The sequence below is a fragment of the Hoplias malabaricus genome, chromosome 11 (assembly GCF_029633855.1).
Source record: "Hoplias malabaricus isolate fHopMal1 chromosome 11, fHopMal1.hap1, whole genome shotgun sequence".
Lineage (NCBI taxonomy): Eukaryota > Metazoa > Chordata > Actinopteri > Characiformes > Erythrinidae > Hoplias > Hoplias malabaricus.
This window is the reverse complement of record NC_089810.1, coordinates 20730523-20746154: the sequence shown is the minus strand read 5'-3', so window position 1 is coordinate 20746154 and position 15632 is coordinate 20730523. Positions and strand designations below refer to the sequence as shown.

At 39.5% G+C, this 15632-nt stretch overlaps 1 protein-coding gene across 1 annotated transcript in view; it reads left to right on the top strand.

Moving 5' to 3' along the window:
- cdh13 (cadherin 13, H-cadherin (heart)) overlaps nt 1-15632 on the top strand; it is a 508194-nt gene that overhangs the window by 234633 nt on the left and 257929 nt on the right. The window contains exon 5 of the mRNA XM_066685111.1: nt 9212-9364. Within this exon, the coding sequence (XP_066541208.1) occupies nt 9212-9364 (153 nt within the window). The remainder of the gene's footprint in view (nt 1-9211; nt 9365-15632) is intronic.

Below are 15632 nucleotides of genomic sequence, written 5' to 3'. Positions count from 1 at the left end.
CACTATCTGCTGCGCCACCGTGCCGCCCACGAAAAAATAAGAATCTGCTAAGAGATATAAGATATTAATAAGATATTTAAGGTATATTTAGCTGCACTCAACTTCATGTTGATCAGAATGTACCTCTTGTTGTGATGAGTATGATGAATAAAAATGGACAGTTTTCTTTCACCAAACTGTTCTTTAAAAGGCATACAGAGATAGAATTGTCCTAAGATAGTTGAAAGTGATGAAAGGTCTGATGAGTGCTGTCAGATCTCCTTTCAGTTTCATGATTTTTCTGGGGGAATATGACAAGTTGTTTTCTGTTTTAGAGATTCTGGAGCTTTATAGGTCCCTTTAAAAACTGTCCACTTACTGACATGCAAAACAACATGGAGATCAACATGTGAGGGACCCACTCTTTGGTGCATAAACTGGTTAATTCAGGGACAACAGTAGTGCTTCTCATGTAGTTACACTTGGGCGGCACTGTGTCACAATAGATACTGTAGCTGTCACTGTAGGGGTTTCCTCTGGAGGCTCTGATTTCTTCTCACAGTCAAAAAAACATGCACTGGAAGGAGGATTGGTCATGCAAAATATCTATAGGCCTCTTTATATTCTCATTTCAGTGTTGCTCATTTAAGAACAATTTTACCATCCTTTAACTCTCGGGAATCTCTGATTACGCTGGCGTGATCAAACCTCAGGGCTGGTTCAAAATGAGTGGCATGGAAACAAAGGCATGCTGAACATTTACTGCCAATTTCAGTCGAAAGCATGGGCTTTGTGCTATGTTTGTTTTTGTTTTATGATTACTGACAAAATAGGAATGGAGATATTGTAATTTAAATTTGATTTTAAAAAAATCATGCTCCCATGTGAGTACAAGTATGTAAAATGAGATGGAACCGACGCTGCGTTTTTCATTAATTTTATAATCTCATAAAGAAACAGGAATAAAGATTTGAATCTGGTGACTCTTTACTAAAAGATGAATACAGTAAGGGAGTTGGGGGAGGGGAAACATCCTGGAAGAGAGAGAGAAAGAGCACAGAAGAGAGAGATGGCTGAAAAAAAAAAAACTGAAATATGCAAATAGAATACTTTAGTGAGACAGATAAAGGCAAAATCAGAAGCATACAAAAATGGCCAAAATAAGCCAAAGGATACACTTTTATTTTGGAAGTACAACATTTATAGCCAAATGTTACTATGGTTTTTACCTCTGCTTATGTTCAGCCCCCTACAATATATTCATTTAGTATATGTCTCACGGCAGGAGCTTGCCAGTTAAGTTAAATGTTCGGAAAGTTCTGAGTATGTTATAAGGTACTGAGGGAGTGTGTGTATGAAGTGAAGTCTGAGTTTGAGCTCAACAGCTTGGATGAGATTGTGCTGCAGGGTACAATCAGGCAAGTTTTATTTGGAGTGTATTAGATGTGTGTGGTTTCCTCCTCTCCTCCCAATTTTTGCTGCATTGTTTGTGTGTGTGTGTGTGTGTGTGTGTGTGTGTGTGTGTGTGTATGTGTGTTTGGAGTAGGGGAGTGTTTGGAACCCCTCCTCTCTGTCATACTCAGACAGTAGAGGCAAGCTGCTTCTCTTTCATGTTCTGTCTGCTCCTAATGAGAACTGATGGAAATAGGTGAGCATCTCCCAGTGGGCTGCTCTCTATGGGCCTTTAATGACTGAGAAGAAAGCACAGGGAGCTGGTGTGTATGTGAGAGTGTGTTTGTGTTTGTTTGAGCGCTGTGTGTGTGTATGTGTGTGTATAAATGTGTGTGTGTGCATGTACTGTAAACAGCGAGACAGCGCACCACCCCCCTGCGATCAATTGCCACGGCAACCCAGCATTCTCCCTGCACCCTGCCGCTAGCCTTGATCACTCTAAACTCCTCATGGCACCTCTCTCTCGGCCCTCCTCTACCGCTCAGACTTTTCCCACTTTTCTTTTTCCCTGCTTTTCCTCCTTATCCATCTCTATCGTTGTTGTCCATGAACCATATTCCCTTCCTGTCCTCTGCTCCCTCTCTCCTCCACATCTCCTTTAATAAACTCACCGCTCAGAGAGAAAAGTTTCCTCCTTTTCCTTTTTTCCGCTGAATTGTTCAGACAGATCGATAGCACAGCTGCTTTCTGTGTTTACAGCTATGGTGAAAAAAAAACAAGCTTGACCCAGTGCGGAGAGAGCACACTTCCATAGCAACCACTGGCGGCACCCATCCAGGCAGTGCAGACATAGGGATGCGAGCAAAATCCGATAGAGAAGGGAGGGTTGTGGTGGGACGTGACAGACTGCAAAGTTGGAGATAGATTTCACTTGTAAAGGGAGCAGAATAATCTGCTCAAGTGCTTGTAAATATTGAATCTTGGCAGTTTGTTGCCTTGGGGGTTGCTATGTTAGAAATAGATGACTTGTTCAAAACAACTCTTTTTGGTTGGGACAAACATTTATTTTAAGCTGTTCATCTAGACTTTTTATGAGAATAAAGAACCTTTATAAAGTTGAAAGCATCTGTACGTAACACAATATTTATCCCAGTTTTAGAAGTGTTTTCTGTGTTGTACGGATGCATTAAAATCAGGCAGACCAATCAGAGCTTTGTTGTAATGGTGGCAGACCAAACAACTGAGCAGTAAGTTGGCGGGAGAACAGCTCGTCCTCTTCGTAGCAGAACACAAAACTTATAGAATAACAGCACGCTAACTATATAAATGTGAAGAGAAAAGAAAATATAACATTTTTTTAATGAGAGGAGCTACACACACACACACAAACCTCAAACACCTCCACTGACCCACGGTAATACCTTCAGAACAGCTCTTTATATAATGTTAGATCCTGCATGAGGTGCTGGAACTCCCTGTGTTGTTCTGTAGGGTGAACTCAGTGTGTGTATGTGTATAGCTGCGGTACAAATAAAATGATAAAATCAACATTGCTCCTACTCAAGGAATCTATTTCTTCTTCCTCTTTTGGCATCTTCCTGTGATTTCACAGTGTACTGACAACAACAAAAAAAAATACATCAGTCTTGGTGTGAAGGTTCAATTGCAGGGTGGGAAAATGAGGCTGAGCCATTACTGCATTTTTTCAAGCAACTTTTATTAAACCTTAATAGGGCAAAGAGAAAGGAAGCAAGGGAACAAGCAGAAAAGTGGACAGAGTGTAAAGCGAAATGCAGAGGCAGACACCCCATTCACCACAAATAACATTTTCCCTCTAAAATAACTAGTGAGAGGGGTGGCTGCAGAGTGTGCTGGAAGCTCCCCCAATACTCAGCACAACCACAATATTTAAGAATTAATGCACTTCTGTTACTGGTTAAGTTTGAGGTTAGGTTTAAGAGCACTAATTCAAATACTAATGAAACATTACACACGCACACGCACACACACACACACACACACACGCACACACACACACACACACACACACACACACACACACACACACACACATATATATATATATATATATATATATATATATATATATATATATGCATACATCTTTACAATGATTGCAGTTCAACATCACTCTGGATAAAAGTATCCCATCTGTACTTTTTTCTGCACCTTCTGTAATTACTACCACCTTTATTTCCTGTACTGCAGAAGAGTACACACTGTTCAGGGCATAGCGGTCAGCTTCAATGAGAAAGAGCAAGCTCTAAAACTCCATCTGTCATAAGCAGCTACTGTAACACTATAGACCTCAGAGCACACCCACAGCTGCCCTTCCACAACAATAGCTGTGCAAAGATCAAGGAACCAGCAGTTGTTGGGGTACATTCCTTGAATCATTATAATGCACTTTTCTATTATTGTAATTCTATTTACTTGGAAATTAATGTTTGCACTCCCCTTTGCTCTGTGCCCCGCAATGTGCTCCTGATAATTACATTGGCATGAATGAAAGCATTTGCGTCCCACTTGGTTTCTATGGGTTTGTAAACTCCACATAACAAATACTGCCTTCGCTGCTTTTTGGTGCTCTGCATTTCAATAGAGAGAATGTGCACATTTCCCTGCTTGCGCTCTTTTAAAACTAGAAACAAAAAAGAAATTGACTGCAAATTTTGGAAAAAAAAACAATTTGTTACTTGTTTTGATAATTGTCAAATTTCCAAAAGTTGTATTTAATTAATCATACATTATTTTATGTGAAAATGGCAGGTTTTTATGGATAATAATAAAATATATTCATGCGTGTCAACTGATTATTAAAGAAATAATTTATGTAACACTCTGAAAGCAGGATCCATTTTGTTTTATGACTTTGCATTTATCAAACTTCTCTGGGCTTAATTTGTTGGTTATGTATGTTATACAGGTACAACCACTTATACAAGTTCCATTTCCAGAAATGTCTGGACACTTTCTAAAAAATGGAATAAAAACATGTGTCTGTGATTTCTTAATTCTCTTCGACTTTTATTTAAGATACAGAACTACTATACAATGAAAGGATTTCCAATATTTTCATTGAACAACTTGATTATGTGTGGTAAACATTAACACATATTTAATTTGGTGCCTGCAGCACTTCAAAAAAAGCTGCTACAGTTCATGTCACACTGTTTTAAAGCATTACAATATGAGCAGGTGAATATAAAATATTTAAAATAAGCATTCACCAAAGGTTCAGACTTTGTGAGCAAAAATAGATTGTTGCTCATTGCTTTCAAACATCATGAGAGAATTGTTAAATAGTTCAAACAATTATCAGTGCAAGACTGCAAAGAATTTACATCTTTATGTGCTGTAGGACGTTGGATTCTACATGCTGAAGATGAAAAAGACCATCTGAACTGTTACAAATATGGGGGCATCAGTGCCCACATATATGCATGATTTGCATATATGCGTGGTAGTGCTGCAACATACTATTTATTTGGTAGTCGACACATGTCTTTTTTATTTGTTGATAAGACAGTTATTAAAAGCTAAACACATATAATTAAGGTAGAACAGGGAAGTGTGCTGTTGCATCTTTAATGTGGAAGTGGTGGTGAGATTGTCATTCTGCCTTTTTAACTAAGATGACTTTCTACAGCATTCTGGGTGTATACAGACTTTCCTAAAGGTAACCAAATTGTGCCCAACACGTTTAAAATAATGTCACAAAAAATATATATAGAGAGTTAATTTAATGTTTTTTATTTTTCCTGTGATATAAAAGTTAATGTAAGTTTAAAAATTTGCATCTGTAGTTCTCCTTCAGCAGTAGACCCTTTAGGGTGCCTACACACTAGACAACATGGTAAACGCATACGCATGCAGCACTCGTCTGTCTAGAAGGTGTGTACTTGGCTGCAGCAGGGGTGGAGTTTGTAGCGGGGAGCCATATTAAAACAGGAAGGAAATATGGACATACACAGACACACTGTGCCAGAGTGTCACATGACCAAGTGAACCTTATATTTTGCTAATCTGGATTAAACCAAAACTGGGAAAGAGTACACTTCCTGGTTTAGCCTCTCCTACATTTTGAATTTTCATCCATCGTCTGTCTGTGCTGCCCACCCTTGTTTCTATTGGTTGACGTGCCTCCACTTCAGAGTTTATTGCAGTAAAATTTTAAATGTTTGGAACTTTTCTGACGCTTGACGGAGCGTGGTAAACTGCTGTTTGTAGTCCGTCAGAGCCTAACTGAAATACATTTGATGAATGTGTTTCTGACCCTCCCAATAACAATGAAAAATGTAAACTTGCCTATGTTTTTTAGTTTGTTACAGGCATCAATTCTTAAATGTGTTAATTAATTAAATTTGCTTGTGAAAACACTGGAAATATTTTGTCCTTTTTTTGTTTAAATAAAGTTCAAGCGTACTTCAAGCATGCACATAGAACATAATGTAGAGTACATATGGTATTGGGTTACTTTATGTGCTGAGTGCAGCCGACAGATACATGATTTATCATCACAGTAAAACAAACAAACAAAAAACAACAAAAATAAAGAGTTAAGTACAAATGGTGTGTCCATGGCTTATATGGCTTTTAAATTATGCTTATTTTAACCCTTTATTGGTTTGAAGCATATTCTGAGGGGATGAACAGGTGGTAGCCAGAGCCAGAGAAGTCAGACAGGCTTTTATCTGCATGCTTCCTAGTTCTGGAAGTGTGCAGATTGTACAAGCTCTACATTTTAGTAATATAGACTGAGAGGTCCCTCAGTTTTCATATACTGTGTGTTAAACTTAAAACCTGATATATATATATATATATATATATATATATATATATATATATATATATATATATATATATATATATATATATATATATATATATATATATATTGAAATGCATACTATAAAAGTTGTGTAAGCAATGTCGAATTGAAATGGGGGCCCACATACAGTCGCTTGCCCTTTGAGAGGTTGTTGTATTTAAATTTGTAATGCATGAAGATAAGTGCTGGATTTTCTGCTTCCCAGTCTGACTTTGAAAATCAGAGTAGCAGTTTGTCCTTTTGAGGAAGCCTTAATACTCCAGCCAGCTGGACACTCTATTCACTTCCCTGTCCTCTGTTGGCACTGGTGAATAGTGTGGGTTTGCCGGCCTTCTCCTCTACATTGTGGGAGCACTCTCAGGCTGCTCACTCACTCACTCACTCAAAGTGCTTAGCTAGAGTTTCTCAGTGTAATAATGTACTCTGAATTAAGAGAGCTGCTAATTAGTTATACAAGATCAGAAAAGAGTCAGCATTAGAGAGTGGTTTGGTCTGAAGGCCATGTATAAGGGACGATGAACAAGATTAAAAGGTTTTATTGCTAGGACTTTTAGTTTGTTTTTATCCAGCTTCATAATTAAAATGTCCTATACACTTTAAGGATAGTTAGAACTTTAATGACTGGCGAAATTGATTTTTGTAACATTTCAGGTCTAGGCACCTGTCTGCTATACTTGTGTGTGAGTGTGTGTGTGCTGCAAATAGACCAAAGTGTTCTTCCAGCCTGTTAGACATTGCATAAAGCCAGTACTTTCATTTGCATATTGTTGTAAAGACTTCAGCCCTTCATCAAAATTGAATTAAAGTCTAATGAAATGCAAGAGCTTTTACTAGCTAGACATTCTGGACATTTCTGATTTTCAGACACATTGCCCTCAACCATCATCTTCAACCAAAAATAAAAATAGAAAAAAAAAAATTCAAAGTACGAAGACCCTAAAAGCAACAGGGTACTAATGGAACTCACTGAACCAGCTAAAACCTGAAGTGAAATTTCTCAGTTCACAATACATTAAGCATCAGTAGCATAAAAGCTTCCATCAGTGTGTCAAAAAGACAAAAATGCTTTAAAACCTACACAGATGTAGTGCTTTATAAAGAGTTTACACTGTGTGTGTGTATGCATGTATGTGATTAACATTCTCCATGTTTTTCTTTTCTCTTAACCCACTACGTCCTGATGGAACACTTTGGACTTGACCAGTCTCATGTGAGTATAGAAGATCACCTCTAATGTCTACCAGAATTCACAACCTACAAAATGCATGAATATGTGGCACCTTGAACTAAATTAAAGCCATAACAATATAATATTGGTTTTATAAATTTAATGCAGCATAATCACTCTGCCTGATTTGTTCCATTAAATAATTAAATGGGATCAGCCTAATCCTTCCATCTGTAGACTCATACCAATATGTCATAAGTGATTAAGGCAATAAGTCAGGAAAACATTTAATGTGCACATTATTCTATTTACCCCTAATGTAATCAATCAAAATGTTTGTTTGTTTATTTATTTATTTATTTATTTATTTATTTATATATTTTCCAAATTTTAATTAATTTTTTTGGGGGTAGGGAAGGGGAGTGGGCACTTAGTTTTGACGTGGAGTCACAGTGTAAATGTAGCAAACATAACACTGTCTTTTCTCTCAGCTCCCCTGAACATATATGAGCATTTTGTAGTTCTAAAATTACAGATTGTGTTCTACTTGTTGTTCTGCATACTTTTAGCCAACTTTCACTCGGGACCAAACAGAGCAGGTATGATTTGGGTGGTGGATCATTCTCAGTGCTGCGTTGACACTGACGCGGGATGGTTTGTTGGTGTGAGTGGATCAGTGCTGCTGGAGTTGTTAAAACACTGTGCCCACTCACTGTGCAGTCTCTTAGACCCACCTTCCTCATTTGTCCTGCTTGTAGCTGTAAAACCTGACACAGTAGCTCATCTGTTGCAGCACACTTAATGTAAATGATCCTCTAGTCCTTCATCACTGGTTATTGCCCACTATAGGGTTTCCCCCACAAGCACTCCCAGTGGAAATCAAAGCTCAAGAAACGAACCGAGTCATTGTTCGGTGTTACAAAAATCCACTGATATTTCATAAATTATATGCTATGTGTGGTGTTTGAATGCTTTGAGGAACTTACACTGTGGGTTGATTGTAGAGTCGAGTCATTGAGTGAATCGGTTCACAAATCGAAACTGATTGAATTGCACAAAACGAATTGTGGGGGTGGGGTCAGAGGGGTGGCCGCCTTGACAACATTGTCCACCCTCCTCCCACCCCCTGTAAAGCACTGTGTGAAACCCTGCACTAGATGCTGTTGACTGGATTTTTGGTTGGTGGATTATTCTCAGTCTAGCAGTGACACTGAGGGGTTCATAAACTCCAGCAGCACTGCTGTGTCTGATCCACTTGAACGATCACAACACATACTATCCCCACCACTAACACCACGACATTGTCACTGCAGTGCAGAAAATGATCCACCATATCAGTCATACCTCTTCTGTGGTGGTCTTTTGAGGGCCCTGAAAATGTAAGAATAGTGTTAGAGGGGTCTAATAACAGATGCATGCACCAAATGGACTACCCACTGTAATTATAGAGTTACAAAGTGCATTTCTGTTATAAGTGGAGCTGATAAAATGGACAATGAATGTACAAACAGAGGAGGCTTAAATGTAATTGCTCATCAGCCTGTACGTATATATCACTGAGTAATTTCTGATCATAAATGCACTCCTGGGTCACGCCAACTCATCCCGTGTATATTGTATGCTCCTTAATCAGTCCAGAGGGCACAATTTCAATTGCACAGCAGCTCTATTGTATATATAAGCTGATATATAAGCTTCTTTTACTTAGCTACATTTGCCTAATAGCTCCAGTGCACATGTAAATAAGTAAACTGTTGTGATGTGTTATTGGATTGTGAAGTAGTGTTATTTTTGCTTATTTGCTGTTTATAATGATGCAGGTGATATCATCTGATATGAAAGGGGACCAGATCTTCCAACTGATAGGGAAGGGGGCAGATCAGGACCCGAAGGGTGTTTTCAGCATCAACAAAAAGACAGGTGAAGTGTCTGTCAGCCGGGCCCTGGACAGAGAAGCAATAGCCTTCTACCATGTGAGTACATCCTCAGAAAGGGTTTCCTCTGGCTTTTTTGCTGCTAATGTGTGATGTGATAGTTTTGGGTGATCTTTCAGTTCAAGTCGAGTGGTCTTTATTCTCTTCACTCAGTTAGTTTTAGCCACAGACACTCCGCCCACAAATTTACAGAGAGTCTGAAACTTTAAGTGCGTTGATTTGGCTACACTGTCAGGATTCTGACAGTTGCATTCTGATTGGCTATCTGCTACCTCCTACATGTCATGCCAAAATAGCAGACTTGTGATTGGTCCTTTGGCGTGGCAGTCATGTTCCTTTTTCTGCAGGAGTAGGCAGTTCTTGGTAGGTACTAGGCTCTCCCTAGATTCTGGCAATTCTAGAATATTCCTCAATATATCTTGCGCACATTGTGGTTTTTCACTTATAGTATTTGGAGTAGTTGGAATATTCTGATGCAGCACCAGCATGCAAATCCCACCAATTATTTCTGCCCTGCAAAGTTCTTTCTAAGATGATGAATAAGATAAGTTATCATCTATTCTGTGTGATCAGTAGCCAGCCAGGCAGGAAGGTCCCTTGCGTGTGTGTGGGTGTTCATTTGTGTGTGTGGAAAAAAAAAAAAACACCTTCTCGTTCAATAAATTGGACTGAAAGGAGAAAAAAGATTGTTTGGTTTATTGTTATGATCTGCTGTGTTTTGGCTGTTTGAAAGAGGTAAAAAAGAACTTTCAGCTTGAAAAACTGACTTTTTCAACATGCAACACCTTGCCAGAAGAAAGGTTCGCCCTATGGCTACTCCAGATAACAAGAAAGACAATGTGAGACTTTTGATTCCACTGCTCCACTGATCGAACTGCTTCTTTGATTCCAGACCCCAGTTCCTACTCTCTATCTCTCGCTGTCCTCTGCTATTTGTCAGATAAGGGGAAGTTTGCTTGGTTTTCCATCCCCTGACGAGATAAACTGAGGAATAACGGCTTATTTTTGGTATTCCTGGGTCTTCGAAGAAACATCATCAATAAGGAAGTTCGCCTCCCCTTACACTTTTTGTTATGCCTCACTGGTGTGTTCTGATGCAAGGCGATTAAGAGGGTCTTTGAACAGTCTGGATGTATCTGTCGCCCACGGCTTGCCATTTTATTAAAGCGAGAGAGAGAGAAGGAGAGAAAAAAAATACCGGTTGTAATGAGAGAGCATCTTCATATTTCATCCTTTAGCAATCATTCAGCACTTTTAGATGTTGCTATGGGAGACATTGGGTGTAAGAGGAAAGACTAGTCTATATCCCTGTGCATCTATACAGAACTGCCTGTGTGAGTGAGAGACACAGGGAGACAGAGCGAGAGGTATGTCAGTGTATGCATACATCGTCGTGCGTTGACCTGACAGTTTTGATTTGGCTGCACTAGTTGGAATATAGTAATTAAATGTAATTTTGCTGTGATCATATCCTGGAAAGTGAACTGATTTAGTCTTAGCCTCCCAGTCTGAAGTGGCCAAATTTGATATCTTCAAATCCGACCACTGCCTTAGATTTCATATATAGGTTTTAGACATAGGTTTATTTGTGGGCTCATAGAATACTTTCCTATTTCATTATTGTGTGTATGTGTATGAGCCACTGGGATGTTTTCCATGCAGCAGTGGAGTTCAGGTGAGATCAAATCCCCTCGCTTAGCTGTCCACTTGACATTTACATCTCTCCTTCAGTCTCGTTTTCTTTCTCACCCAGCTACACACAAACACAGCACCACAGTCTTTTCCACAAGTGCCAAACACTTCTGCATCAAGGACCGCATCATTTCAGCTCGCTACTGCACAGTACATTCACACTCACATTATGATTTATGTACTGATAATTTCTTTTTTTCTCTTTCTCTTCCACTCATTCACTCATCTGTCACCCTTTCTCAGTGTCTCACACGATCATTGCTTTCTTATTCCCACATGCACTTTCTGTCTTACTTTCTTTTAAAGTGAATATTTCTACAGTTTTAAGTATTAAGTGAGAAATATGCCAAGTATTTTGACATAGTTAAAAATATTTTGAAAGTGCACTCAAATACAGATAATAGAGAACTTTTTAGTGCTCTATAGAACGCTTTTTCTCAAAGTGTAGCATATGCCTTATGCATAATTATGTTGGCAAGCACTTACATGGACTTACATACATTACATATTCACAAAGCTATGTTTACTTCTGTTCTTCTCCGGTTAAGCATGGATGAGCACAGCTGGATTGGTTGTTTTCAGAAGTCTCAGTGGTACAGTGTTATGATGATGTACCCTTTTCTTTTACCTTCTCTCTCTGGACTGAAGGCATTGTTTCTCTAATAGCATGATGTTGTGATGCTGTGATGTGCTACACACACTCTCTGTTTCTAATCACACAGATGGGCTTGCTCTAATCCTGGCCCACATACACAAAACCACAGTCACTTAAACTCACACACATACAACACTGCCACACCTCACATAATTCTCCCCCTAATTCCATGGTGGCAGGAATTTTGGCAGTCTCTCCCTGATCCCGCTACAGCACATCAGGAATAATTACTGTTGAGCTAATTCCACCTCATCTCATAGCAGCGGTAATGATGGGCAGCATGGCACAGATGAAGCAGATCCAGTCTGGGCCATTCTCCCAGCTATCGCCACGGTTACCATGTCCCACCAGTGCCATCACTGCAGGCAACACACACATTCTCTCTCTCTCTCTCTCTCTCTCTCTCTCTCTCTCTCTCACTCTCTCCCTCCTTTCCTCCCTCCCTCCAGTGGGCCCTATTTTCATTCCCCTACAGATGACACACTGTTTGTTTGTGTGTTTTTTCGTGTTTGTATTTGTGAGTTTCTGTAGGTTTTTGTTAGGGCTCAAATAATGAATTATTTTGTTGGCAGATATTAACTGTTATTGCTTATTAGAAGCTGCACTATGTAGGATATTTGGTAAATAAGATGTACAATCATTAATACCAGGGGTCTGTACACTGCTGAGTCATTCTGTAACTCAGCAGCAGAAGTCAGAAGTGTGGAGCCAGATTTGGCAGGATTTTTATTTTTTTTTTCAGACCATGCCATATGTCTTTACATATTATCGTCAGACACACACAGCTTGAACAGGAGCTCCAGTTCAGTGTGTAGTGTGTGTGTGAGGATTAGAGAAGTCTGAAATACAAATCAGCATTAAACTGATGTAGATATGATGATAATAGATGACTTTTCGCGAACATCCCTTAAAACATGTCTTTAATTTGGTTTGGACTCTTTTCTCACTGTATTCTCCACAGCCCAATGCCAGGGGGTTTAAATCCCTTTACCCCACCCTTGGCATTGTAATTCCTGATGACAATTTGGTGTGTGCATCTGTGTGAATATCAGTCAGCAATGAGTTCATTTTAAAGCAGTGGCAATCACTTATCAGTTTATTGAATATTAATAAGTTTGAACGTTCAGATTTTTGTAAATATTTTTTATGAAAAGTGGGCATGCAGAGCTGTTTCTGCTGTGTTTGAAAGTTCCCTCTTAGATGATTAAAGGAAAGAGTTCTCATCCATCCTGTGTGTGTGTGTGTGTGTGAGAGAGAGAGAGAGAGAGAGAGAGAGAGAGAGATACAGCAGTGATTAGTGGCCATGTGTTTTGAGCATCATCTCTCGTGTCTGTACAGCTGGACTTTAACTGATATTTGCTGCTATCAGCCATAACTGAGATAAAGTGTGTTGTGTCTGTAAGGAATGTGTGAGTGGTGGGTACAAACGCAGATGTGTGTGAAAACACAGAAGCGAGCTTGCACACACACAGAGAGCCAACACGGAGCAGCTGCATCATCAGAATCATTTACGCTTATATATTTTCACTGAAACCCTTGTTGAAATGTACACATTTCTTACTCATATAGCACACACACACACACACACACACACATATATACACACACACACACACACACACACACACACACACACACACATATATATATATACACACACATTCTCTTAGGGACACTTCCTGTGGTAGCATAGCATAACATTTGCACTGAAGGTCTAACTAACCATGCAATTGACATATCTGAAGCATTTTCTCTTGCTAGCGATTGTGTAATTATGCTGTTCAGTGCACTATTCATGGCCAGAGTGCTGCTGGACACTGGGCCATGAGGATAAAAGCTCTATTATTGGACTCGTCTGAAGACAGGCCTCTATGTCACGCCTGCTTAATTCTCTCTAAAAGCTCCTCCTGCAGGTTGTCTGTGTGGTAAAGTTATGTTTGGTCTCATGGTGCTTTAAGGTAGTTGAGGATCATCTCATGTATGCAAGTTAAACCCCCAAAAATTAGCAAAATATGAATATGTTTATGTTTTACGTTTTGTCTGTGTAGTGCAGTTCACATGACTGCTTTGAAGTCCTTGAATGAATCAGTTCAAGTTGCAGAGTAGGTTCCTCGCACAGGGATGGTCATATTATTTACAGCAGGTTTTGTAAAGGATCTCTGACATATCCAGGTCTTTTAATGGGGTTTTTGCACAACACTAGCTTTTCATCATTATTTTGGTCACTATGGACTGAAAATTTATAAACCACACTTCTGACATAGGTTGTACTGAATAATAATAATACCATATTAAATAGTGCTTTTGTTGTCACTGGCAGCAATTACACATTCTAATCATTAAATGTTTTATTCATTTATTTATTTAACATATATATTTTTAAATATAGACCATGGATTAAATCTGGTGCATATGAGGTAATGAGCATTGACATTTAAGGCTGATGTGGGTGACATGACATAAGGATTCACTTGTTTTATCATTATTAAAAATATGTGTCAAATAAATCCACCCTACATTTCACAGTGACTAATTAGAAGCAGCCTAATTAATGATATAGATGTTGATTTTAAAATCCCAGTGACAGGAAATGATATTAAACACAATAATATGGCACCCACTATTGGCACCTTCATTGATGTTTCCAATAAGGTGCAGAACAATAGCTTTCTTGAGATGTGGGTTCATGAGTAATTGTTTTAAATTAATTCATTATTTTAACATTTTCCAAAGGTGGAAGCTTGTAGCTTTGTCATGGCTCCATCATTCTGCATTCATTGTCCATTATATCAGTTCCTCTGATCACATAGGTGATTGTAGTTCTACCATCCATCCATCCATTATCTGTAACCACTTATCCAGTTCAGGGTCATGGCAGGTCCAGAGCCTACCTGGAATCAATGGGCGCAAGGTGCGAATACACCCTGTAGGGGGCGCCAGCCCTTCACAGGGCAACACACACACATTCACACCTACGGACACTTCTGAGTCGCCAATCCACCTACCAACGTGTGTTTTCGGACTGTGGGAGGAAACCAGAGCACCCGGAGGAAACCCACGCAGACACGAGGAGAACACACCAAACTCCTCACAGACAGTCACCCAGAGCAGGAATCGAACCCACAACCTCCAGGTCCCTGGAGCTGTGTGACTGCAACACTACCAGCTGTGCTGCCGTGCCACCCCTTATTCTACCATTAAAGACTGTAATCCATCTGTTGTAATCCATACTCTGTCAATGGTCAGGACCCCACAGTAACACCATAGGACAGGTATGAATTAGGTGACACTTTAGTGCACAGTTGTCATGATGGTGTATTATTGTGTGTCGTGCTGGTAGGAGTGGATCAGACACAGCAGTGGGGCAGGTGTTTTTAAATACTGAGCCTGTACTGGACACATCAACATTGTTGCTCCACATGCTGTTTCTGCACTATTTGCCTTCGTCACTGACTAGTCTTTCGTGATTGGTCACAGGATGCTGTTACCTAGATATTTTTAGTGCGTGGACTGTCCTCTGACCATTGAAGAAGTGGATGAAAGGAGCTAAAATGCCTGAAGAGCTACATTTGTGATATTTTGAGTTTAGAGTCTCTGTCCGTTAGAGTAGCTGGATCCAATTCTCGTATGCTTGGAAATAATAGCTTAAGGACATTTGCATTTTGCTGCCAAGTGGATAAACTGTTGTCTTCTGTCTCTGTCTGTACAGTTATTTGTGTTGCTGACTTTAGAGGACCCAGCTTCTATAGCATTGCACCAAGTGTCAGAGGTCATCAAGGCTTCTTCACCTCACATACAACCTGTTTACGAGCAGAGAAACAAACCTAAACTATGGGGGGAGGTGGAAAAAAACTACAAATGCCTTGAAGACCGCTTGTGGCCCGTGGTCGAATCATTAAGAAACCCTGCCCTGTGCTGCAGTATTAGTCAAAATACAAACCAATGACCCCTCATTGATCG